The sequence below is a fragment of the Neodiprion fabricii genome, chromosome 6 (assembly GCF_021155785.1).
Source record: "Neodiprion fabricii isolate iyNeoFabr1 chromosome 6, iyNeoFabr1.1, whole genome shotgun sequence".
In the NCBI taxonomy this organism is placed as follows: domain Eukaryota; kingdom Metazoa; phylum Arthropoda; class Insecta; order Hymenoptera; family Diprionidae; genus Neodiprion; species Neodiprion fabricii.
The window spans coordinates 1,666,262-1,693,800 of NC_060244.1; the positions used below are offsets into that span (position 1 = coordinate 1,666,262).

Sequence of the window (27,539 nt, forward strand, 5' to 3'; positions counted from 1 at the left end):
AAGTTCAGCAGCTTAAGCCGTGGGTAAAAACTTGAAAGCTCGCGTAAAATCTTAAATCCTCGCATGGAAATCCGTGTAGCTAAAACTCTGTGAAATGACAATTAAAAATGTCCGAAAGTTTGAAAGGTATGTGAATTCCCTTAAAACAACGCATTCTTTGAATGTAGAATGTACTGTACACACAGCACGTGACATTATATTTCGTCTGAAATATATTTTCATGACAATCTTTTTATTCGCCCTAATGATGGAACTATCGTTATTTTTGCTCCATCGATATAGTTTGGTATCATGAGAATTCAAAAAAAAAAATTTTATGCGGCTTAGATTTGATGTGTAGAAAAAATAGCGACAATATCGTATACAATAATGTATAATGGATAATTGATAAGCTGGAATGCTGCGCAGCTTGCAACGTAAAATGAAACTCCCCTTAAATCTTCACACCTGACTTCGCCTCGAAAAAAGTATATGCTAAGTTTAGTTTGTTCGTTCTGTTGAACCGTTGAAATTCGATTGTTGCTCGTGCACCGACAGCGTGAACGGAACGAATGCGAAACTTTCATGCGATGGCAAAGTGAAACGCGCCTAGCTTTTCGGTCGATAAAAAAGGTCGCTGTATATAATTTTCCCCTCATAATGCCATCGAGAAGTCTTATTAGTCTACAATATATACCTAAAACGACTGTCACGCGAAAATTGCTGAAAAATAACGTACTGCGCATAGGTTGAGACGGCGATCAGTGTTTGCACATTTTATTCATAATAATATCATTTATACATTATACAATATCCATTTACCGTAAAACTCTGCGTATAAATAGTATCGGCATATAATATAACATATTTGCAATATTTCTTCACGTCAATTATAATCTGGCCTTACAGTTTTTCCATAAGGGAAACTTACGCTGATTTATTGCCTACGCTTACACGTAATATTCTTGCTTTGATTTTTTAATTTTTTTTCTATGCTTTGTCCAAATTATCGTTACTGTATATATTACTTGCGGTATCATTGTTCATCCGTCATTAATTATTTTCCAATGTCAACTCAATCGCTGGATATTTATCATTACATAACACCGTAACGTTGTCGTTATGAATTATTATTATTTTTATTATTATTACTATTATTATTATTACTATTATTATTACTATTATTATTGTTATTGTTATTGTTATTGTTATTGTTGTATTAGCGACACGGTATACCTAATAATAGTACATAATGTGTATACATACATACGACGGTGTGAGTCTATGATAGTATAATTTAGCGTGGTGCATTAGTTGAGAATTATCCTTGCATAATATAGTATGACATACATATCTTATGTATATACATGTAGTACAGATATACGCGTAACAACCCTTGGTACTGTACGATCTTGATAGCTGTACAAATATTGCGTAGGTGTATACATGTAGGTATGTATAATGTCGGGGGCAGGTCGATTTCTACGTGCCGTTGCAAATGCCCAACTCTTCCAGGGCCGCGTTTACGTGATCGTCAAGGGGGGCGTCATCCTCGACATCCCCGTGTTTATAGCCGTTCAAGAAGTGACACGTACCCGGTAAACTGGCCGGTATTTCTTTCGGTAGATTGTCTTTGGTCCTTGGTTCCAGGATGAAACCGGCTCTCTCCGTCAGGCATCTGCGGCAAAAGGAGGGGAGATTTCATAGGGTTGAAAAAGCTTGAAATCCAGACTTGTTTCGATTCACGTATCATGCAAGTCGGTTTGTTCCTCAAATTTGAATCTTTACTCCGAACACACTCACGGATAGGTCGTCGGACTGACGTTGATTCTCAGAGGCTCGCTGGTTGACTCGAATTTGTTCGCCAGCGTGACGTTGTGCCCGAAAAGACAGTAGCGTGGCATCTTTTTACCAACGACACCCGCGAGCACCGTCCCCGTGTGAATGCCGATTCTCATCTGAAATAACGTCGCGACACATTTGGTCGGGAATTTACTACGAACGATAGGTAACGTAGGTACGCGAAAGGATGAGAGAAGGACAAGATTTGTGTTATATTGGAAGCTGGACATTTGTCGTGTACCGCGGTAAAAGTATAATAAATGATGTGAAATAAAAGCGAAACCACTTTGAGATAAACGGCCGACTGCCAATAGACAATGAGAAAAAATATGTGAAAGCGTTTTATTCTCAACGCTCTCCAGACGAGACGATTATCGTTCCGTTATCATTCCGGTATTATGGAGCAATTCTCCGGTTCGACGATGCTTCTTTTTCTCGATCACCCGACGACGGAACCTTTTTTCGCCCATCGATCAATACTCGATCAATTTTTTCACGGCTTCGTTATTTTCGAAAAATATATATATTTTTATATACGAAGGTTGAAACTGCTGGTTCGCAATTTTCTTGGGCCTGAGTTACGAATTTGCGAAAAATATTTCCCTCCGTTTTCCACGAGCTTATATCACGGACGACAATAAATAGGAAGAAAACAACTTCACGAAACTTTCATAAACCCGATGTATTGTCGGCAGGAGAGCGCAGTCCAGAATCGAATTTTGCTACAGCGTACAGCGAAGAAGGCTTCCGCATGGTAGGGGAGAAATCGATCCGATTGGCAGCGATAAGACCAAAAATAACCGATTTCCGATTAATCCTGTATAATCGATTATTTTTCCTCGTAATCGGTCTTTGTTTTTTACTCTTACCGTATCAATTATCGTCATTGTCTTACTTACCGTGTACTTATTTCATATAATAAGTGAAAGTTGAATGAATATTTTTGCCTGAAATCGAATAATCTCTTCAATGAAACTATAAATTGCTAGAAAACGTTTTCGTTTTCAAGACCGCGTACCGAAATATACGAAATTTTGTTTTAACACGCACCGCTTTAAAAATAATAGGAAACAATCGATTAATTTTTACCGATTCAATCGAGTCGCGTTCGATCATCATTCGGCCTCGATTATTATTTTTAGCTCAGTGGGCATCGCCGGACGCAGCGAGCTTCGGGCGGCTGACGAATCGCGTAGCGTAATAACCCGACCCACAATCGTTGACCCCGCGGCGTGTTGGCCCAGCTAATTTCGGAAATACAATCGGCCTCCGTTACACCGCAACTCTCCGATGAACTCTGAGTAATCGTGTTCCCGGCAGCAGTTAGCTAGAAATTCAGTACAGGTACCGCGGAATGGAATCCCGATGGTCGGAGGCACGCGTTCCTCATAAGTTACCGGCATGCCGGTCGCGATTAGGGCTCCCTGCACCGATCTGCTCGTCGAGCTTTCGAGGAGCCGCAGAATTCGTCCTTCGTCAGGGGCGATTTCGAACCACCTTCGCAAAAGGATAAATAAATGAGGCGGCACGGCGGAATGCGCGAGGCGTGCAGGAATAAGGGATGGATGGGATGGATGGAATGGATGAGCGATCAATGGTTGGCAGCGGCATCGGTAATTAGTCCGTGACCTCTTCCCTCTCACCTTTATTGGTCGGCCGTCGTGCGTCAGGTGCCGAGAGCACGTCTCGATCATCTTTAAGGCCATCCAGGCGATCTGCTGAGCGTGCGTTTTCGTGTTCCTGTGGAGTCCGCAGGCGACGCAATAGGCGTCACCGATCGTCTCGACCTGGTGCGAACAAAACATCCGACAGGGTGCAGGCTATGGGTATTATGCCCGAGAACCGGGTTATTATTCACTCCGCCCGCCCCGCTTCGGAAAGCTCATTTCGACTACCGATCGATCGGCCATTTCGCCTCGACGACGACGACACCGAAACCGTTCGTTGCAGCCATTTATTGATTTCTTCGCGAAACGGAATCCCCCGTTGTCGACGAATAATCTACCTACCCCCGTGTACTTATGCCGCCGTGCGGTTTCGCTTCGGCGCGCGTGCAATAATAATAATAATAACTACGACAACAATAACGATGATAAAAGTCGTGAAAAAATTTATGCGCCTCGAAACTTTTTTCCCGATTAAGGCAATTGTCGAATTAGTACGATATATACGCTTTTATTACATCCCATCCTTCGCTCTTCAAGTGCCGAGGGCCCGTGCAGTAACATCGAGTTTTATTCGTTTTCAAAGTTATTTTTCATCCACCCCTTAGAAACGAGCGCGTTTCAACCCCCGGGGTATCGGCAGCCGCTTCTGTACAGGGTATCTCTAATCGCGGACTTTTTTCCCCATCAGACTTTAAGGCACGCTTGATCCAGTACTCGGTCCGTGGTATTGTCAGAGAAAACAGAGGCTCGTCCGAACGTTGGGACAGAAAAATGGGAACACGCGGGGCGCCCGATAAAACGTTGAATCATCCGCTCTTTGGTGACTGTGAAAATATTTTTACACTTTGGCGAAAAACTCTCCAAATATCGTTTATAAAGAACGCGCTCATCCCTCGGGTTACGGAGCGAGTATACGTACGTATAAATGGGTTATTCCCGCACACTTTGAGCTTTCAATATGCGAGCACATAAATTATACGGGGAATTTTACGAGTCTTCGATTTCGAATTCGAGGCTGAAATTTACCGAATTCCATCTACGAACGGTAAATCGAACGCCTATATGCTTCGAACGGGTAGAAAAACCAGCCACCCTTCGTCGCTGCAGGCGCAAAGAATCCTAATTTCAGAGTATCGCGCCCGTCTGAGTACCGACATGCATATGCATGACGCTGTGACACAGCATCGTTTCGCCTCGTTCGTTTTACTAAAAAAATCCCATTTCCCCGCGCCGGCTAACGAGGAAGAACAACAACGTTCGCGTTGTTCCGTCGCTTCGTATTAATTCGCGTCGGTCAAAGAAAAAATAGAATCCGTTTCAACCGCCCCGTGAAAAGTACATGTACCAAGCCTGCGATACTTTAACAATAGGCCGAACCATATGTATAAATGTACCTTGTAGACGTCCAGCTGGCCGCAGTATATGTCGAATTTCTCGTATATATTCTGAAGCATGTTGATGACCATCATCGGGGTGGCGGTTGAGCAAATGGCAGTGAAGCCGACGATGTCGCTGAATAGCATCGTGACGTCGGCGTAGGTCTTAGCTTCGATCGGCTCCCCTGATGTATAGAGGGTAAGTATATGTATAAAACGGGGCGGGGTCTCGCGATTAATACATCTGCTTACACCACGACGGTGTAACGTATACGTGTAAGAGGGTTTTCCGCGGTTCGGTCAGGGTGGCGTACTACGGCCTCCGGGTAACGCTCGGCCCGTCGTCGTCTGGTTCAATTCGGAAAACGAGAATCCACTCGCTCGCGGGGTTATCGGTTATTCCCTTTGCCGCCCCCCCCCTCCCCCCAACACCCTCCTCGAATCATCTCTCGTAAAGAAGAGATACAAGTGTGATTCTCTCGCTCTTTTCTCGGTCAATAAGTCGGGCGACCACGAGCTTCGCGTTACTTACACCACCCCTCGAACCGCCTTCGTCGCTGCGAGTGTCTATGTGTGTACCTACGTACGTGTAATACATGCACGTCCCGAAAACTCACCCAGCCAAAGACGCTTCGCTATGTCTGGCGGGAAGATAAGGTGGAGCAGACTGACGTTCTTCTCCCTCTCGGCGTCTACGGCACGGTTCGCTTCCTCGATGGAACTTTTCAATTTATCCATGCGTCGTCTCAGGCCGTCCTGTATGCAACAAACAAACACACAAACACACACACACGTACACTTACTTGCGAGTGGGGAAACACGGGAGGAAACTGGGTGAAAATTCGGTCTTGTTTATTAACCCTTTTACGATCTCTGTTGCTACTGGATACTATTTTCTATCTACGTTTTGAAACTCGATATAGTACGTCTAATATCGTAGATTCGCAGCAAAGCAGCGAGCTAAATTAACGGGAACGATTGCCGATCGTCAGAGACAGACGGCTCTTCTATCTTACATCGTCCGTCAAATTGCCCGTAACAAACGTGATCCTTCAAGCATGCGTAATGATCGCTCGTTTTGTTCGAGAGAATGAAAGCTCTCGACTCGACGGTGCACGGTGAAGATTTTCTTCTCCTCCCCCGCGAGAGATTACTCGAAATCGTGATCAGCCAGCGATAAAAACGACCCGGTCACGTATCCACTAGGATAGTAAACGATTGTAGGCCGAATTTTTACGGTGCATCACGTACGGAAGAACAATAACGATTTTTCAAAAACGTGCTTATCGCGTTATCTCGCACGCGCGATGCGTGAGTGCAAACCTTACAGGTACTACAAAAGACTGGGAAATTAAATGTCAAAGATATGTGTATACGTGTATTATAGGGGGTTGCTTGCAATCCTTTGTGCTCTGCAAAGGTTAGCGAAGAGAGAGCGAGAGAGAGAGAGAGAAAAAGAGAGAGATAGATAGATGGATGGATAAGATTTATCAAGCCCATGGAAATGTTGGACAAGAATCAGAAACACAAATAAAGCAGTAAGAAGAAAGAAAATTAAAGAGGTAAAACCAAATGAAGTAGAAGTACGAAGGTATACGGGAAATAGAATGATAATACAGTGGGAAATGACAAGCACGTATGAAATAAAGTAAAACTGAAGCGTAATAAAAAATAAAATAATACAGGGAGAGAGAGAGAAAGACATAAAAGCTTTTATTATTAACGAAGGAGGGACGAAGCGAAAGAGCGTCGAGTGTTATACGTCGAAAGAGGCGTTATTTTAGCGCGATTTTTTTCGGAGGGTTAACCTCTGGTGAAATTGGGTTGATGGGAAGAATAATATCTCGATTTTGACCTTGCGAGTTTGACGAAAAATGACCGCCCCGTGTTCGGCTTTCGGCGGAGAATTAAAGTCCCGAAACTCCCTAATTCCGCGATACGAAGCTTTGCTCTACGCGTCGGGTGGAATAAAGGAATCGCCTCGTCCCGCCCTTTTCGAGCGCGATATAAAAAGAAAGGGCTTACCTGCGCTCTGGCCTGCTCGCCGACCAGAATCACGTCCCTGGTAGCGTCGTGGAGCGGAATATCCGAGATGAAGAGGCCGCGGCCAGTCAGGCCCTCGAGGCCGTTGAGGAACGGCGAGCTGACGAACAGGATGGAATCCGATTCCGGGCAGTGCACCATCTGACCTTTCAGCTCCAGACCCTGCGAAAACATCCGATTAGCCACCCCCAGAAACTGCCCCTCCGAGAGGACCGCCGGCGACCCCCGTGAAAGCGAAAGAGCCTTGCCCACCCCGAGTGGTAATAACAGCCCGTGTATACACTGCTCGTGTATTTTCCGGCTGCGGACGCCTCGGTGGGTACGGAAGCGGAACGGCTTTGATCGCGGGAGTGAAGCTTAACAAGTTCGTTTCAGTCTCGGAGATCGTCTCGATCTAATCTCGGTCTATCGAGTGCCTATCGAATGACCCAAGTTTTTCAACTCCGAGCCCCGCGCGACCGTGGAAGAGAGCTTTTAGAGGCTTTTTGCGAGGAAAGTTTCACAGCCTAGATTCAAGACCGAGAAGTTCCTTCGGAATGAACTAACAAAGTGAAATAACTCCTCGATTCGGTCGGTTTATGGGTACAGTTATTAGGGCGTGCAATGGAAAGGGTACGATTTCAGTCTCCTTGATTTTTACGCTCGTATGAGAAGCGCGACCTTCTGCATACCTGCTCGAAGGAAAGGGATTATTCGAGTCAAGTGATATTCGTTTGATTCAAGGAAGCGCGACGAACACGGTATACTTACTTAATTCGACGAGATACTTTTGTCGAATCAACTAAACATTTTGTTGAACCGATAGATCTTGAATTCGGATAAATAAATATTTACTTCGCCGCCCGTGACCGCACATTTAGTTGATTCAATGACTTTTTTTCTCCAAGTGTACCTTCTTCTGCTTTTTGCACGCTCTGTAAAGGATCGGTTTACGAAATTCTCGGAACATCTCGGATTTTCGGCACATTCGTGGAGTTGCGAAACTCGTTGACTTGAAATTCATCGTTATGAATCAACAAATTCGTTGGATACCCTGCATCAAAGATATTCAAACAGTTCTCCACCCTGCCGCTCAGTTTTCGTTTCCTCAGTCCCGAACTCGAATTGTTTGATATAACCGGGATGCAAATAGAGCGAGGCAGGCAATTCCCCGAGGTATACGATATTAACAGAAAGTTATACCATCCCGGTGGTAATCGTTTTTGATCGTTTTCACCTTGATGAATAATTTTGCATCGGTGTAGAGCCGGCTTAGAGGCTCAAGCGGGCTCCACAGCCGAAGGGGTGTAAGAGGAATAAGGGGTTGAAAGGTGAACCGCGAGTTTAACGCGATAATTAAGCAGGCATAGTGGGTCATTAATTACAAGCAATTATTGTATCAAAACAATTGGAACCATCAAGGCAACGAAAGTTGAAAATGTTAAAAGCCGAGCTCCGCGCCAAGTTTTCGCCTCGCAAGGAAAAGTTTGGCGACACGGGCCGCTAAAGAGGGAATATCCTCGGCGAAATTTGGCGCTCTATAGGCATGTACACCCTACGTCCGGAATTAAACGGATCCCGGCCCTTCGGCCTTTCCGTCGGTCCTCGTCGCGGCCTCTCTTCTTCTTATAATTAAATTTCTCAAACCTCGGCCGCGAATTTTTCAACCCCCGGCGGCTTCCGAAGCGTCAGAACGAACGGCGTGTTGGCGCGCTTCAGGATCTCGTGAAAGCTGATCGTCACGCCTCTCGGACGGCTGAAGACGAAGTAGGTCGATATGTCCATTCCGAGCCTGTTGAAGAGGTGCCCGAATATCCGCATGAAACCGGCGCCCAGCTGGACAAGCTCGAGGCGTCGGTCGACGACGAAGTGCCAGGGAAAAGCCTTGCAGAAACTCGTCACGCCGACCATCAGGTCCGACGCGTGCTTTGACAAAGGTTCGAAGCCGCCCGATACGACGTCTCGATCGTCCTCCTCCTCCTCGTCCTCTTCTTCGTCATCCGGCTCGTTCCCCGCCGTCTTTTCGTATCTTTCCGGTGTTATTCGATATCTGAGGGCATCAAGATCGGGGCATCGCCTTATCTCGCTTGTCAATAACCGTGCTCAGTCCCGAGAGAGGGTAGCGGGAGAGAAAGTGGGAGAGAAGAAAAAGAAAAAAAAAAAAAACAAATCAAAAAAAAAAATAAAAAACACCGTGATAAAAATTTGACAACGGAAGGAAAAGAGCGAAGCACGAGCCCCCGGAGCGTGCTTTGAATTTCACGTCGAAATGGGTTTGGCAAACCGGGGATTCGCCCCGAGCTCTTCCCACAACTCGAGGGTTGTAATTATAATAACACGTGCATGCGGAAATTTTCTGCAGTCTCGTATCGCCGCAGTGTTTTCACGTACACGCGAATGCGCGTGTGTGCATATCGCGTATGCTTACCTGAAGAATTTCGAATTGTAAGCGTCGGGTAGAACGCGGACGTCGGCTTTGTCGTTGTAGAACTGCCTCGCGATACCCTTCAGGCTGCCGACCAAAAGGTAAGCAACCGGCGGGTGTTCGGTGGTGAAGTGCAGCTCGAGGGCTCCTCGGTTATCCGTGCAGACGAACTCGGCCTCGTTTTCCGAGCCCGACTGATGCTGAACGACGTCGTTCACCCCGTCGAGGGTCGTTAGAAAGGTGGACAAATCATCACCCAGGCACCGAAAGGCTCGCTCCAGGATTCCGACGCACGCCGTCGCTATTAATTCCTGGCCCAATTCGTCCAGGAAGGTATTTACATCCGTGTCTGAAATCACGCGTTTCTACGGTAAAAGGAGTATCGTATCGCTTTGAGATTCGCGAGTTTGAGGGGAGGATTGGGGCGGGGTAATGAAATTCCGAATTTTAAAAGTTTCAGAAGCGCCGAATTCAGAATTTTTTGCTGGCGAAACTTGAAGCAAGGAAATCAAATTTTGAAGAAACATCAAAGTTTCGGATGGTCCGAAAGCCGACGTGGAAAGTTCCGAATGTGCGAAAATGAGAAAATTTAAAAATCTGAAACGGCGAAATTTCGAATAATCGAAGATTTTCAGTTCCGTGAATTTCCTGCTCGGTGAAATTTCACCACTTTGATCTTTCTTTGTTTCCGATATTCTTACGTTCGGAATCCTGGTCATTCTGATTTTCGGTTTTTTTTTTTTCATTTTTTACACCCATTCGTTGAGCAAACTGCTTGGAATTTTGCTCCATCATAACTTGAATTTTCGAAACATTGAGCCGTCGATTTTCCGACCGTTCGAAATTTTGTCATTTCTCTAATATTTGATTTCTTTACTTCAAGTTTCGCCGCCAAATAATCCGGAATAAGGCGCTTTCGGAACTTTTCAAATTCGGAACTTCAACCCCGTCCCGAAGGTTTCCGCTTTGTATGAGGTTGTTTGAAAAATCGGCACCTGAAATCTTCCCAGGGGATGCATTCAAGAGTGAAATATCGAGCGGCTGCAGGGGCCGATTCATCTCCATGAATCGCAGTCGAATACGCCTGTTCATTCGGCTTTTGCGCAAAATAAATCGTCGAGAAAAATCGCGGGTTTCGGAAATGCGAAGATACCGAACGAGGAGTCCTCGTAAACACGGTCACGTGACGCGACTTGATCCAACAACAAAGCGTTGCTCCGAATTAGCGTGAATCTGTACTCCTGGCGAAACTTTGAGCCCTTTATCGCGCCTCCTTCTTCCGGAGTAACTGGCAATGTTTCAGGGATCGTTACCAAAACGATGTTTATCCCCGGGTATATTAAGGTACTCAGAAATCCTGGGGGACGGGAGCCGTGTATACAGAGAGATTAAACGGGCACGGGGAGCGAACTAAACGATCCGTGACACTCGGAAACTGAGTTAGGTACGAACCCCTTGTGTGCGAGGCTCCGGAGGGGTGGGGGATAAAAAGCTGGGAATCAAGGAGGCACGGTGCAATTTCAGCTCGAGGCTGATGAGTGTTTGCGAGGGTGCAAGCAGGGCGGCGTTTCCGCATCCGTATGCGGAGCGGAGCGAAGGTCGGACAGCTTTCGTCTGGAGAAAGCTCGCGCCGCGATATCAAGTCTGTCGGAAAATTTCATCTCCTCGCAAATTGAGTGCACCTGGAAACCCAGTTTTTCTTTTTCCGCATCTCACCGTCCCCCTCGCCATCGCCGCCCTCCCTGGCCGTCTTGTCGGTTTTTAAACAGCCGCCGGTTCCAGCTCCATTAATCATTCGGCACGCGAACGCGGTAACCGCCAACCTCACGCCTACTGCAATTAATTTCTGCTCCGTTTGTTCCCCGACGAGTTTTCCACCCCTTCAACCCCCGCTAACGATCATCGCCTCGACAACGAAACTCGTCATCGCGACACGTGGCGTACGTGGAGGTACGCGAAACACGATCAGTCGCTGCAGGGTCTGAAGGCGAACTTCCAAACTTGGCAACTTTCAAACTTTGAAACTTTGAAATTTGACAATCGAATTCATCTCAAACGTCTCCAACTTTTTCTTCTTCAGTTTCAAATGTTTACACCCTCACCCTGAGTCAAATTGAACGAGGTATTTTCACTCCGATCTCCGGCTACTTGTACCCGTGAAAAATACACAACTTCAAAGCTGCACGACTTCCAAGCTCTACCCAGCAGCTTTTTGACGCTGGATTTCAGACACTTTTCACAAACGTAAAACAATCAATGTCACAGATCGTAGAAACGATCTCGAGTCGAACGAGAAAGACGCAAGCGAATGATCGACCGATCCGCAAGTCTTACCTCGATATAAACGATGATATTTCCAAGTATGTGCGAATTATGAACTACAAGTTTCGCGAAATCGGACCGTAAAATCCCGTTTTTCTCTTGCCCCGCATCATTTTCATCGCTCTCTCTCTCTCTCTGTCCGGCTCTCTCAATTTCTGCTTCCTTTTTCTTCGCTTTTATTTTCTCCACCTCTATCAGGCTCGACGCGCGCGAGGTAAGGAAAGATTGATGAAATTCGATAGCACGTGGCCGTCGAGCCGTGCAGCGCAAAAACGTCCAGGTCGGCGGCTGGGCGGGTTATGGATATAGGAACACTTTTGTCCCGGCGGGTTTCGCGGTTCTCATCGCGAGAAACGTCCCCCGTCCCTCATTCCGGACCGAAAAAGGTTTCATCTCATTCCCTCCTCCCGCACAGACTGGCAGCTTTTGCGGCATCCTGTTTTCCTTTTATGAGCATCGCGCTCTCCCAATTCCTTCTTCGTTTTTTCGTTTCACGCGTTTCCGACCGCGCACACGTCGGAAGCGCGATAAGTAAAACGTGTAAAACGAATGGAATATCGCATAAGGATGTAAGAGAAATGCGGGAAATGTATAAGAAGGAGCCCGACAATCCTCGGGCATTTATTTCGAGAATGACGCGGCGCAAAGTATAGGCCAAACAAAGCGACGCTACAGGAGCTCTTGTTTGTTCGTATAAAAGTCCGACCCACCTGTCGTTTATTTTCCACCTTCAACCGCTTTCCCAGTTTACGTCCGCCCCTCGAGCCCCGGGACGAAAAGTCCTTTTCCACCCCTCGGCTTTCACGAGACACGCTTTTCCCCCGCGGGGTGACGCGTACCTGCGGGGTATAAGACGCCTCCTGGATTACGAGCATCCGTATGCCTTCCATTTACCGTGCAGCCCGGGCTTACGGACCGTACGGGCGATTTTGCATCGCAGAAACGGTGCTGCCGGCGACTAGCGAGGCTTCCGATCCTAAACGAATCACTGAATAACGTCGTTCGCAGTCGGTATGGAAAATGGATGGGACGGGGAGACGGATGGAAGTGCAGTAAAATTCTTCCCGATCGCTTCTACGCTCGCCGATTATCTATTCGGCGTGTATAATCGCCTAGAGAATCGAAGATTTGAGCAGGTAAACGAAAATGCGACAGCAAATGTGGACTGGAAAAGAAAGTTTCTCCAAAATTGAAGAAAAAAAAAGAAACGATATTAGGCAGGATTATTCGTGTCAGTTTTATTTTTGAAAAATCTTTACCCTGATAGGACCGAACCGTGTATATTATTTTCCCCAGAAACTCATCGCTTACGTCGGAAATAATTTCAGGCCTAAGATTCGAAGCAAAATGTCTTCTTTTTTCTTGTACTTCCAATTGCTCCCGGTGATCGATCGAGGGGTCAAATTATTCATCCGCTCTGTAAAGTTCGCGAAGAACGAATCGCCATGCAGCGTATATAAACCGTAACGTCGTTGTTTGTCGTAAACGTTCCTTCGGCGTAGTTGACAGGTTTTACAACTTGACTCAGCTCGAGCTATTAATTCGTAAAAGTTACACAAGGTGTACTTCCGGAGAGTTGGTGGATGCACGAGCGCAGCTAGGCAGGTGATGTAAAATATACAAGCGACCCGACGCGACGTGCCAAAGATCGTAAATCAGTTGGCGTACACGCGTGTTATGGGTGTACGTATGTACTCACGCGTGTAATATATCAGGCGAGGAAAGAAGAATGAAATTGCTCCATTTCACCGATATTATTATACGCGCGGGGAACGTGGGTATAACACGAAAGCCATGAGCGATAAATCAGCGGGTGCAGGGCGATAAAAAAAAAGGTAATAAATAAATGAATAAATAAAGTGGAAAAAGAAAAAACGGTATACGGTATAATTGCGATATTTATCGCGACGATGAAAACGAACAAGCGAGAGAGTGAGAGAGAGAGAGCGAGAGAGAGAGAGAGAGAGTTGGGAAAGTAAAAAGAGCTCTACTCCCGTCGAAACGAATATAAGCTCCAGCTTTTCCATATCCGTGTCGCGGATTTCCCGCTACTATAACGGCCGGTGAAAATCCTGAACCCGCCTCTCCACTTTTATAAGTCGTAGTGAAATATAAGACTTTGTTACACAGTGTATGAATTGTGCATGCGACTGACACTCGACTATCTACCTTATACACGCGTACGTAAATACATAGATGAAAAGAAAAAGCGGGCAGAGAGAGGAATTCTCGAGCACGAAAGTGTCGGATAAATTCTCATCCATGCACGCGGTGGGCAGGCTTTGAATCTGCGTGTAATTGTGTAGCAAGTACCAGGTTGATTTGTTTGCTGAGCACACACGAGGGTTGGCTGGGGTGTAAAAGCCAAGCTGCTCGACGATTAGCTCGGGAGGTTCGTTGGATCGTCGTGTAAAAAGTGGCCGGATTGTTTGTCGGAGGAGGCGTACAAGCCACTCGGTCCAAACCGCTCGTGACAGAAGCTGGAAGAGAATTATACACCGGAGGTATCGGAGCGTCGAGGGGCTGAATCCGCAAATGGAAAAGCTACCGTTAAATATTTATCGGGGGTGTAGGCGGCGGCATTTATCCCTCTCTTTCCGTTTGTCTGCTCGTCTCGCGTGTTATCTCGATTGCCGATACATCTCTCGGTTCCGCTCCCCCGTCAATTTTCAAAAATCGGACCTACGCGGCGCGGATTACTCTTTGCACGGGAGCCGTACGCAAGCCGAATTCGTATCGACCCTCGCAGTAAGACGCGGCTCGCAATCTGCGACGACGACTTAACTTTTACAATCTAACTTTCTTCAAACGCCCCGCGCTGCATCCGCCTAGAGCGTTAAAATCCGACGCGACGCTCGTTTCGCGACCATCAAACGAGAATTTCACCGCTTCGAGCTCTGCTTGGTAGTCGGGCACGTTTTGTTATTCCCTCCTCGGGCCGAATTTAGGATTCGAGAAACGGCTCGGCTCTTTAGAACGACGAATACAAGCGTATCTGTCTCTGACAGAGGATATTTGCCGTATCGGTGCGAATTGCCCGCTCTACGTTTTTACACATATTTCCGTGCAACCTCGAATTTTCATCGTTATTCGTTATCGAGATACCCCGGTGATCGAGGTAGTAATACTCAGCCGTTCCCTTGTAGCCGGAACTGTCAACGAGTGAAACAATTAGTGTAACAACGGCAAAGCTTGAACTTTGGTTTGCGTCACTGATTCCAATTTCGTCGGTGTAGTTTCTGTAATTGATTTTTTGTTTTTACCTTTTTCCAAAAATAATTACGACGTGACCCGAGGGTCTGCATTTTCTCCATTTGTCAAAGTTAATTCGTACCGGTATTCTGATTAATTATTCTTGCGTCGTCGCGAAGACGGTGGAGCAAAATGAGGAGTTGGAGTTGGAAGGAAAACATGGCACCGGAGTTCCTTTTATTTTCGCTGAGTGTTTTCGCATCATCTTTTTTTCTCCTTATTCTTCCTTTCGCCCTAAGCGTCTTCTACGAAAATAGCAATTCGATCATTTTTCCACGAGTATTATCTGCGATTTTCGGTTAAGCTCAGAACAGCATAAACGAGCTGAAAAAATTTTCCTTATTAATCGGAGAACGAAACCGTCAATCAGGGTGAAAGAGACTCGCGTATAAAACTTTTACCGCGAAAGTTTACGATACAGTCGAAATAATAAAGAACTGCAGAAGTGGATGAATAAAAAGTGATTCGGATTTTACGGACACGGGTTGTAAAATTAGATCGAATTTTTGTTTAACTCGGCAAATTCTCGGCACGCCGAGAAGGAGAAATAACAAAATGAAATTAATCCACGGTTCGTGAAATCGCGCGATTACTCGTCTGCAAATGAAGTTTATATACCCATCGAGTTTGCTTTGAATGGGGCGGAAAAGAGGCGCGGGGTAGTTTGGCAGTAGGCATCCACGTCCGTAAACTCACCGCGTCGCGCTTTCATCTTTACTTTGAATTTAGCCCGGGGTCGCTGGAAGGATGCCGACGCCAGCCGCCTATAACTGTCCGTGGAAGTTTCGAACTTCCTTTTCGGGCCCATCATGCCTATCCGTCTCTGAAACAAGACGATAATCAACCCACTTGGGCCGCACTATAACCGTTAAACAAAAGCCCTTCTCCTACCCGAAGCTCGATGCGAGGGGGCCGAAAAGCTTCCTCGAGTTGAGCGAAAATGAAAATGAAAATGAAAATGAAAATGAAAACAGCGGGACGCCTCGAAACGCCGCCGAGTCTAGACGCCGCGGTTTCTTGTTAAACCCATAACCTGAGATGTAAACTGACTCGGCAAATAGTCCAATTCGACAATCTCCTCTCTAAAAAGTTGCCCCCTGTCAAACCGGGAGGGAATCCTGGAGCGCAATGAGCGGGAAATTTCGCGCTCCGAAACAAACTTCTCGAACCGAAAAGGCCTCCGACTGCAGGAAGGAATTACTTCGATTCGTCAATTTATTTCGAGGTGAAGTTTACCTCGCAGCGTGGCGGAACGAGGGAGAAAAAACGCCGGTTTTTATCCCTCGTCGACAAGTTTACAAGCCATATACGACCGCATCCCGCACTCTCGGCGAGACGGTAACAACCCGCGATAATACGCATAATACGCCCGATACAGCTCTTGGCTGTTGACACCCCGATGCCATTATATATTGACATAATAGTAAATTCGTTACGTTCCGCCGGCTCGCCGCTCCCTTTGATCGTCACTCGTCAGGATCATTATTGTTTCGGTTTATACGGCTAGAGCAGTAAACCCCGACTCCCGTAAAATTGTTTGCTCGCGCTTTCGGTCATAATTTACCTCGTTAAGGTACAAGTTGTCCGCGTCCCTGTCCCGTTATAATTGCAGTGTATAGCCCGTGCAGAGTGCGCGCGCGAAAATTGAAAATGGCACAATGTACGTCGATGAAGCGAGAAAATAACCGACTCTGTAAAGAGAGAGAGAGAGAGAGAGAGAGAAAAAGAACAGAAACAAACAAAACGAACGACAGCGAGATAAGAGTGGAACATATTTTCTTCGTTATGTTTTATTATTACTTTTTGTTTTATTTATAATTCTCATAATTCTCACTCGGTCGAAGGGATCGCGCGATAACGAAAAGAGGAGAAATACTGGGACCTCTTCGTCTTCTTTCCCCCGAGTCTTCTTTACTTTGTACTTTTGCATAACGAAATTATTAATGCGCGAGGGACGCGATGAAAATAATTCAAGTTTAACTGCGCGAGGAGTGGCGGAAGGAAGGGAGGGAGGGAGGATATGGCCGACGGGAGAAGGGGAGGCACGGAATTACGCTGAGAAATGGATCGGAATGGAACTATTTAAACCGGGCGAAATTTAAAAGTGGCTCTCTCCATCCTCCGGCTCCTTCTTCGGCTTTCAATGTCAACGGAGAGCTTTTTTTCTTATCCTTCGAGATCGTTCGACGCGTTGAAACGCAAGTCGCGCGCTAATTGAGGGGATGTCGAAAGAAAAATGTAGCGAATTAGAAAATAGATGTATATATGTACGCCGGATAGCCGGGATAATATAATTACCATCGACGATTCGATCGATGAAAAATTTCTATACCGAAGAATTTTAACCCTCGCTTTGAGGGGGCTCTGAGGGTTGTTAGGGGAATTCAAGGGGGTTGGCTAACCCTTGATGAGTTACCAGTCAATTAGTGCCACTGCATTTTTTACAGCCTCGTAGCCAAATGGTATCGACTTTTAGGCATATACAGTAAATTATTCAGAAGCTCTAACGACGAACTGATTATACCGAGATGAGGGCAGCGAGGAATTCATGATTCTAGAGTTTTTTACCGAATACCTACAGAGGAACTTGAACTTCTTACGACCAGCTTCAATCTTTCCAACTTTCCAAAGTAGGTATCTACTACATTGAATTATATTCCACGGAACCGCAGGTCTGTTCCACTTTAACCAACAACGATTCAACCAGGCAGATGCAATGTATTTTCATTGAAAGAAAGAAATCGAATTTGCTTGACTCGAGGAGTTGCGTTAAGAATAATACAAAAGTTAACGATCGTCTCACCGCAACTGCAATTCAGGGTTTCGTAGATGTCCTGAAGAAGGCTGTAGTTAACATCGGTATCGGGGTTGTCGAGTAATTTGTTCCTGAAAAAAAGAGAAAGGCTCGTGAAAGTATCGCAGCAACACAGGTATACAAGCCAGGCGTCGAACGGAGGGTGTATCCATTAGAGAGATACGGAAAAGAGGGCGGCTAATTCGATTATAAACTGAGCAGCCGGGCCGCGCTTTCAAGGCAGGTTCGAACGTTTGTCGCTACCGAGAAGAAAGCTCGGGGGTTATCGTCTATTAGCATCACGTTTTCGGGAGCCAAGTGTCGGCGTCGTCGCCCTTTCCTCGTCCTCCTTTGTCGCCCTGCGAAGACAGAAGTCGGGGGTCGGATTCGGGGCGAGAAAAGAAACGCGCGCGCCATTTCCGCTGCGGTACGGCCGCGCGGTAAAGCCCGAGGAAACGCGACGCGTCACGGTTCTTACCGCGGTAAGATTTTCATCCCGCCCCAAGCAAAATACGAAAATACGATCTTCTTCGAATTTATTGCCCGGAAACTTGTCCTTCAGTATCGTACGGACGAGCGTTGGGCTCAAACGAGGCGAGACGAGGACGAGGATTTCCGGTCTCCTGGCCTCCCCCCCACCCGCATGACGTCCGCGTTTCATCCCTTTTATCGAATCGCTGCCTCGTCCGAGCCTTCGCCACTTGTGCGAGCCGTTAAGATTCGGACGCGGGTTGATAATTATTAATTATAGTTATCGACGATTATTGTACTTACAAGGCGGTCGACGTCGATTGCGGCAGCTTTTCCTTTCTCACCACCGTGCCAAGAGCCGTCGCGATAGCCTCGTTCTGAAAAGGGAAGAGAATATGCGAGTCATTGGGGCGAAATTGAAAACGTCGCGTATAAGCGGAGGTGTTAACGCCGCGTCGAGAGTCGGGGGATCATTGATTAAGATTCGGAGAGAAAAGGCGGGGGTGAAAAGGGGAAGCGAAAGAAACGTCAAGCACCGCGGGGCGAAAGGGGTGCAGCAAAACTTTTCAACCCCAATCACCGTGAATCCGAGTTCTTGCAGACGCTTCTCGTATAACCCAAGGGGTGATGAAGGAATTTCAAGGAGGAAAAATAAAAAAGAAGATGAAACGAATGTAATGAGAAATATTAGCGCCGTAGAGCAGAATGACTTTGCCTTTTTTAATTCTCTCTTCTCCTTTCATTCATCATCCTCTTTGCTCTCTTCTGCATTTTATGGAATACTCGATATGACTATTAATTCGAGTTTCACGAAGCTTCGAAAAGTTCTCAACTCCGATTTCAGCTTTTTCCTCTTCGACGATATGTATACATATATAGATACGTATATATATATATATATACATATATAATATATCAGCACTTATATAACTTGGCTCGTGTATTTACTAAGTTTTCTTCTGATTTCTCCGCAACAATTTTCTCCCCCTAAGAACCGTTTTGTACCCGAAGTACCCGCGTTCTCGGTCTCAAAACACTCCGGGGGATGATGTATATCCGTTTTTCGATAATAATTCTTTGCCTTGGAAATTACAATCTTACGGTATATTTTGCCCTTTGAAATATATTGTTTATTTAGTATACGGGCTGCGTTTTCAGCCGGATCTGCGCAACGTTTCCTTCGCCCTAAAATTCTTGTATAATTCCTTGAAAAATTATACCAACTTCAATTTTCACCGTGAACGAAATCTTTGTATTGAAAAATTTCAAGTTTTACAATTCTATTCAATCAGCGCGTCAATTACGATGGATAAATGTGCAGATGGCACTTGGCGTTCGTCAGTCATTTGTTACGAGTCTGAAAAGTTCTTCTTTTCAGAAAATAAGCTGTCACATGACTTGATCTGCATTTTGTTGGTTCGCCAGAGATTTCGAAGCTTTTGATCTTAACGTGTATGGAAATATTTTAAAAGTCAGAAGCTTTGCTCCAAATAATTCAACGTATTGGAATAATCTTTTTCGACGTAAATTCGAGTTATAAATTCTTGGGTAGCGACTTACAGCCGCGAGTATCTACTTTCCTTTCACCCCGGCAGGCGGGGGAATTTCGGCCGGTCCGCGATGATGGATCCGGCAAGTTTTACATACGGCTGCCGTTCGGGTTAGATTGATTTGATTTACGAGGATCGAGCGAGTCGACGCGAGTTCCCTGTTAGCGCGCAAATCTACCGACAGGCGAGGGCCACGCACACGTCTCGCGATGTTCATCATTCACCCTCAGTCTGGGAAAAGCTCCTCGCCGCGTCGAGATGCATAATCTGAAAGACTGTCAGTTCGCAGTCATGTTAGCGTCCCGGATCCGAAAATCCACCGGCTGCAGCCGGCAATGTCATCCATCTGGCGAACGTCTTGATGGCCTCCGGTTTCTTCGACGCGTCTCATTACGCGTGGGAGGTGACTTGGCCCGGCAGAAAGGATAACGGAAAGTTATTGGATCGTGACTGCGCGGCGAAAGAATCGCGGCGAATCTTCCCCGGGACTTACCCATTCCGATAACCGGATTGTCGGCGGGGAGGAACCGGGAAGAAAAACAGCGGACACGAGGATCGCGGCGGAATTGTGGGGGTAATTGAATCAGTTAACAGAGAATCACGCGCCTTCGACGGAAAAACAAGGTGCTCGATCAGCGAGGCGAAGGTCCTTTTGTCAGGTGAGGTCAGGCGAATAAAGGACGAGGACCTCTCGAGAGGCAGAGAAAGTCCGGCTTAAGCGGCTCGGCTGGAGACCCTAGAACGAACGGAACCGCCTAGCGGAACGAGAAGCGGCTCTGACAATGGGGCTGAAACTGGCTAAAGGAGTGCGGGAAAATCGTGGGTGAATTTCAAGTGCAAGGCATGTATACTACCGAGGGATTGGTAAGAACGAGGACCGCCGCTCTTAGGTGCTTCAGGTTGAGGGTCTGCGTGTTTTCTTGGTCGTCGACGTCGTCGCCGACGAAGGACGTGATTTGCACGGACGATTGTCTCGTCGGTCTTGTTCGATGATTGTGATCCCCGGGTCGCCGTTCCTCCTGATCGCCGCAACCGGTCGCCGGCACGTGTCGCCGAGAGAACGGACAGGCCATTTTTCCTCGTATTCTTCGAGCCTCGCTGAAACTGCTTCGCGTACTGTCCCGCGGCTTCTTCACCCCGTATGCACCATCAGCTGTGTCGACGAAGCGCAGAGACCATGTTCATGGAATACGATCACAGCCGCTGAGTAAGCGAGTGACTTACTGATGTGCCATTATAAATTCCGCGCGGTTAACGAGCCGCGAATCTGGGCAGGTGACTCCAGCGGCCCTAAGCCCGGGTTCTTGAAAACCGTCCGCAGCTGGTGGATTATTCCTGAAACTGTCCTCCGGCGGCCCCGCGTCTCCATGACGCGGTCATTAAACTCACGGCGTTCAATCCGGACGCGGTTGGAACTATTCGATTCGCGTTGCGGGTTCAAAAGTGAGAAAAAATAGACGCACTGGTGTACACATGGGTGTAATTCGACCCGTTACGCTGGCTTTTGCACCCTTCTATTAGGTGCCGATTTCGAAGTGGCCCAGGAGGTACCGTTTGCGACGATGCCGCGGTATTATGGCAACATGCCGCAGCGCCGGTCGTGACGAGGCGCGTAGCGCCATACTGGATGAAAATTGACCGAGGGAGTTCTGCCAGCTCCGCGACCACCACCACCGTCGTCACCACCACTAGCGCGAGCAGCCACCCTTCGCGAGTTCGGGGGCTAACGCTGCGCGAACCCACCCTGAGACGGGAGGAGAGGGAAGGAGAGGAGAGGAGAGAGAGAGAGAGAGAGAGAGAGAGAGAGCGAGAGAGGAGGAGAGGAGGAGAGGGGTGCGCGTGCGTAACACGCCCTGGCCGCCTCGACTTGGCCAACGACGACGACGACGACGACGACGTGCCTTGATCTTCATCCGTCCCAATTTCCACCCCCGTGAAGGCGGCGTGGTTGCCTCTCGTGTTACCGATGTTGTTACCCGCGTTTAGAAGCACTTAGCTGCCGTGCAGCAGGCCACTTCGATCTCTCGACCGTCACCGTGTAAAATAAACGCTTTTATTTCTCACAACCCCCGAATTATGTTTCACCACGCGAACCGGCGCCGATTGGATCGCTTGTAACAGAAATATTATATAAGTATAAGCCACGATTAGCTCGGTGAAAGTCATTTGGTACCGCGATTTGTTTCTTTTCTTTTCTCTTTCTCTATTTGCAACCCCCCCCCCCCCCCCTCGTACCATAGTACTGATTTACCACCCTCGGTAACCTCCTCCTCTTATTCGGTACCGCGGAGTGTGACTAATAGACTAATCGAGTTTGGCAGGCTGTCGATATTCTCAGGGAAAAATGATCCGCCCGAAGGGCGTGCACAGCTTATGGCAACCCTCCGCATACCCGTTTAATAAGACTTTGGTGATACCGAGGCATTTCTCAATTCTGGTTAAACGACGCCGCGCCACCGACGCACCGACGGGTTGCATATAAATTTTAACCGTGACTACAAATTACTTTATTATTCCGTAATTCTCTCGTCTGCTCCTCTCTCTCTCTCTCTATCTCTCTCTCTTTGCCGTCATTCCCTTTCCCGTTCCGCGGGTAAATTGAACCCGGGTTAATCCCACGTGTGACTCCCCGGCACCTTGGTCCTTTGCCAGATTTCTTGAATATGCATAAAATAAATTAATGCGTAAGTATGAGCAAATTAATTGGGTAACGCGGAATTTCCCAACGCGGCGATAATTTCAGGAGAATCGGACTGCCGGAAAAAAAATGGTAAATTTGCGGGCAGATTAGATTTCCATCGCGGATCGAGTAGCCCGCGGTATCCATTCCATCTAAGTCGACGGTGGAACGTACTTGGCAGCTACTAACCCTCCGGAAATTCATTTCTGCCGTTGGGTTGAATAAAAATCAATAATGGGAGCAGGATCATCTGTAATACATATAAATATCGTATACGTGCATGGAGACGCGTGGGTGGGGTAGCTACACAAAATTTGTGGACAGCCATACGTGCGACTATCCATCCGTGTGGGTATCCTGACTCGGAATATTCAGCGTCTGATATCCATAAAAAAAAGGGGGAAAAAGCGAAGTAAGGAAAGGTAGAAATAAATAAATGTAGGCAGGGAATTTTCTCGGGGCTGCAGGTGGCCGGTCAGAATTTTACCCCCTGTCACCTTAGCCGCGCGGGCGGACGCGGGGTGAAAATTTATACGAAAACGTGCGCCCCGGAACTCGCAGGGGCTGCAGGCTATCAAACTCGCCCCAGGCTCTCCCTTTCAAAATTTCAATCCCGCGAATTCACACCGGTCAACATTTACCCTTGAACAAACACCCCCGGCTTCGACGAACCCGCCTCGCATTCTATATTGACACCTTCGGATTCGAATCTGTTTTCACCGCGTTTGATACAGCGTGGAGTAGGAGTCGATATAAATATATCTATGGATATATTAGGGTGGTCCTTGTTTAGGGTGTTGACGAATTTTTTCCGCCCCGCCGTTCAGAGAAACTTCAAATAATTCAAAAACAATCGGCTAATTTTTTCAGATTTTTATCGCTTATTTGAAGTTGATTCCGGGGTCGGGACGGAAAAAATTCGCAACACCCTGAACAAGGACAAACGTAATATATCCAAACTGACAGAGTTCGGAGGGAGGAATTAATAACGGATTACCGAAAATGGCACGTTGGATAAAAATATATGTGTTTGTGTGGTACAAGAGGATGAGGAAAGGGATGTTATGGGGAAAAACTAGGATGAGATGAGGAGACAAACAATGGGCAAAGTCGCTAGCTTACCAATCGAGCTTTTCCGAGGCGATAAATAAATCCGAGCTCGGAGGGTTTATCGCTCGACGTCACGATATCAACGAGAAATCCATCGTAACGAGCTTATGCCTCGTGTGCGTGTGTCTATGTAACTACAGTTTCTGTGTCCGATCGTTATAAAAATCTTGTTATTTTTACGATCATCCGCAGTACAAACCCCGTGATTGCAAATCGATTTATACGACGTAAAGGCAACGCGAAAGTTCCCCACTCCCCGCACCGTTCATTCCCGTTTCACCTCGCCTCAAATTTTCATCCCCTTTTCCCCTCCCGTACATTTTTCCGCTACTCGTACGCGAACTTTCCAAGTGTTTCCGAGTCCCGTGTATCGATGTTCGTTACCGTATCGATCGGTCGGCAAAGTCGGATATGCCGGACAACCTATCCCTCGGGAAAGACGCGGGACAATTCCTAGGGAGTGTACCGATTCCCCGGTAGCGTTTAACAATTCAAAAAGCGGGATGCGAGGCGGCCCGAGGCGCGTGTCGTGAAACAATAAACGAAGCGGGGGCGGATCGGAAATTCGGCCAAAACTCAGCCTTGCTGGAGGACAGAGTAAATCCACGGCCCCCGCGGTTACCGAGAGTAAATATGCGAGGGAGCCGGACGGTAATGTAACCGTGTCACGGGGCCGTCAAAAACCAAACCCCTCGAGCTTTTTTCTCCGTAACGTAAAGAGCAAAGTTCTCGGAACGCCCGCGGCGGCGGGACAGCTCGAGAAAACTCGCAAAGGGGTTTTTTCCCCTCCCTACCCCTTCAGACCTGCAATCTGCGGGCTTATGCATTAATTAATCTCTATGCATTACTCCAGCCGCGCCGCTTCCTCGGCTCCTAACCCACCCCCGACTCGGAAATTGTTGCCTCATACGTTACGCGTTCGCCTTTCTCTACGCGAGCCTTGGCTAGGCGAGCTATTCCCCATTACTCATCGATATCCTCCTTGGTCGTATATCAACGCTTCAAACCTTCCGCGCATGCTGTAAACACTTTCCCTCCGGCTAGATTTGTCCGTCTGCACACCGCCCCGTGAAAACCAACTCTAGGAAATTTGTTTGCCCAACATTCGCTCTTCTGTGCTTTGTTTTTTATAATTCCTGCAGACGGGAATTTACGACCATTCTACTATCTTGGAGAGCTTCTAACAATCCCGACATCAGTCAGTTCGATCTGTTGGCGAAATTAATACCAACTATCGAAAAAGTCGTCGCCTCAGAAGGACGGAAGTAAGAGAAACCTTGAGAGCGTCTTTCAAGTTGGCGGGCGGGGTGGAATTCACCGTTTCCTAGGATAATTTCCAACGAAGAACTCGACGCCTCTCGGTCAACGTGATAATTCGCGTCGGTTCGTCTTTTGCAGGGCTTCGAGGTGAGCTGCCGGCGACTCGAATTGCGCAATATTCAGGAAGCAAATCGAGCCCCCGGCCAACCAGGGATGCGTGTAAACTCCCGAAGGAGGAGCAAGGCAGGCCGAGTCGCGACGAATGAACCGGAGATAACGCTTTATAAACCCAGTGACCGATTCTCGAGGGTTCGCCGGAATGTCGGATCAGATCCCTTTCCGCCTCTCGGCTCCGCCTAGACGGAGCGTCATTTCCGCGCGGGCAGGACAAACTTTAATCGACAAGTTTCCGATAAAAATCCGGCTCGAGATTGAAACCAGGTCGTCGAAATAATTCAAGTCGGTAGGTACATAGGTACGTATATAGGTCTGCTCGGAGAATCGGGGAACAAACAAACGGCAAATCCTCAAATAATTTACCCCGCGGGGCTTGCAGACCGGTTCTCAACGCACTTAATCCCATTATCGCAAACAAGTCCGTGTCTATCGATCAGCGTGGCGGAGGAGCCGAAGGCGAGCCGGGGAGAAACCTGCGAGCAAAAATCACGAACGGTCGTTTCGTATCGTTCGCGGGTTTGTCAGCTTACGCGATCAGTCTGCGCGCGACACGAATAACGAGCGACTTTTCATCCCCCGAGTATTTTGTTCGCCCACCAAGCCGGCAGCACCTCCATTCGGTTATAATTAACGCCCCGGCGCGAGGAATCTTCGCCATCCTCCCCCTGCACTCGCAGGGTGTGTTTTACCATAGCCTGGCCGCCTTGCCGAACCTTCGCGTCTAGTCTAACCACCCTCGGGCTCTGATCGTATATCTTTACATATTGTCGGAGGAGCGGCGTAGCTTCACTCGAGTAAGTTAAGCGGATTGAAGTTTTCGCGTCGGGTGAAAGAGGGAGCGAGAACGTGGTCGTGGTGGTGGGGGGGTGGGGGCGAGAGAAAAGCTTTCATTGAGGGGCGGGAGAGCTGGAGGGGGAGAGAGTCGGCTATCTAGGTGGCGCAGCTGGAGTCGAAAATCGATACCTATCTTCTCCGGCGGCTGGTTTGCAGTCACTGCCTCGTGTGCACGAGGCGAGCACCATTCCATGGTTGGCTGCGACGCGAAATGGAATGATATTGGCAGCGAGCACATCGGGGGGCACCACGTTCTCGTACATTGTACATAAATTGTAAACAAGTATGGTACGTCCGGCGGAGAGGGTGGAACCACTTCCTCGCCAATTCGAATAATATCGACGTTCTGTCGCAATTTGTTATTTTTCATTTTATTTTATTTTTTTCCAAAATAACCGCACTTATTTGAAAATTTATCCACCTTTCATTTCGTTCGGTTATTCTTCGCCAGTTTGTTGTTACTTTCTCCCGTTATTCGGAGACACCCCGTGGTCGATCATGCGTTTAGTCGATATGACAAAAGAGTTTCAAGTTTCGATTGTACCGATTTTTATTCACGCAATGGTTCGCTTTTAACAAACTTGTCTCGTTTGTTGTGCAGTATGGTTTTGTGAACTACGCCCTGGAATTGCTGGTAGTGAAGACATTCGACACCGAAACATGGGAGATTATAAAGTACGTAATTACCGTCATGCACTTGCCAAATTTCAAACCCTTGATCAATTTTTCACACTCTGTGTGCGATACTGTTTTTATACAATTCCATCCCTCCCTGCACGCGATGCACGAAGCCAGAAAGGAAATCGGTCACTGTTGAATTTCCATGATGTCGCCTACAAAGGAAAAAAATTAGACGTTTTGTGCTTGTTTTTATGCAATTCGATTTTCGTCAAAGTCTTCGTTAGATCTGATTAAAAAATTGTAGGGGTGCAAGATGGAAGACGAGAACACGAGTTGAAACCACGCGACGACACCGATTCGCAAATTCCTCGATCCTTCGAAAAATGCAGTTTTTATTAAAACCTGTGCGATATTCGTCCGGAATTTTTATCGTTATTATCATTATTATTACTATTTTATTGTAGAATTTTTCACGCCTCGTATTCAACGGCAATCGGTAACGAATTAACGTCAATTAAAGTCTGACGCGTTGCGGAGGAGTAACCAGGTTCGCTTTGGTGGATGTGACAAAAAAAGAAAGGAGAAAAATTTGAAACGGCTTAAAAATTGGTTTATCGATATCGAAACCACAGATATCAGCCTGCCTGTTGACTGCTCTGCGTTGTTAAAGCGGCCCAGCCTCGTTTCCACCTCTAATTCAGTACAGATTGAAAACGGAAATTGGCTTAAATTTAATAAAGATCGAAAGATGTCACTTGGACTAGGAGATGAACATTTTTTCCGTCACAGAACCCGCAAATAAATAACGAATATCCCACGGTGACAGTTTAATAACGATGATAATTGATCGATGGACGAGAAATAATGAAGACGCGGATGAAAATGAAATGAAAAAAGAACGGGCGTAAGTGTGATTAAATTCTCCATGAATATTTCAAGATTAATGTTTAAAGAAGCTCGTTTGAAGTTTGTCTGATGAAAAAAGTTTAAGAAAATACTTCTTTTCCATCGTCGGGCAACGCTGATTCGAATACCGAATTCGATTTACTCTCTAAGGAGCTTTCAAACTTGTTGGCAAAATCGTTCTTCCTCGATATCGTCGCTTTTTCTCTTCATCTCGTCGCGCCCAGATCGGCTATCCTGCGGCGCGTAACCAA

The 27,539-nt window shown here is 47.1% G+C and overlaps 2 protein-coding genes across 4 annotated transcripts in view; one reads left to right on the forward strand and one right to left on the reverse strand.

Moving 5' to 3' along the window:
- The window catches only part of LOC124184798 (soluble guanylate cyclase gcy-33-like), an 86,028-nt gene that overhangs the window by 18,547 nt on the left and 39,942 nt on the right, over positions 1-27,539 (forward strand). Inside the window, exon 2 of the mRNA XM_046574899.1 lies at positions 26,363-26,436. Coding sequence (XP_046430855.1) covers positions 26,363-26,436 — 74 coding nt within the window. The remainder of the gene's footprint in view (positions 1-26,362; positions 26,437-27,539) is intronic.
- On the reverse strand, positions 741-21,402 carry LOC124185475 (head-specific guanylate cyclase). Of its 3 annotated transcripts, XM_046576289.1 has the most exons (11): positions 20,555-21,399; positions 18,454-18,527; positions 17,689-17,771; positions 9,315-9,660; positions 8,534-8,936; positions 6,890-7,069; positions 5,482-5,620; positions 4,883-5,049; positions 3,465-3,608; positions 1,783-1,937; positions 741-1,657 (listed from the first exon to the last, which is right to left on the reverse strand). In XM_046576289.1, the coding sequence occupies exons 1-11, from the start codon at positions 20,771-20,773 to the stop codon at positions 1,462-1,464; spliced, it is 2,106 nt and encodes a 701-aa protein (XP_046432245.1). In that variant the 5' UTR covers positions 20,774-21,399; the 3' UTR covers positions 741-1,461. The 3 variants fall into 3 exon arrangements, with proteins under 3 accessions (XP_046432245.1, XP_046432246.1, XP_046432247.1); XM_046576290.1 differs by lacking the exon at positions 3,465-3,608 and having other exon boundaries at positions 20,555-21,400; XM_046576291.1 differs by lacking the exon at positions 741-1,657 and having other exon boundaries at positions 1,862-1,974; positions 20,555-21,402.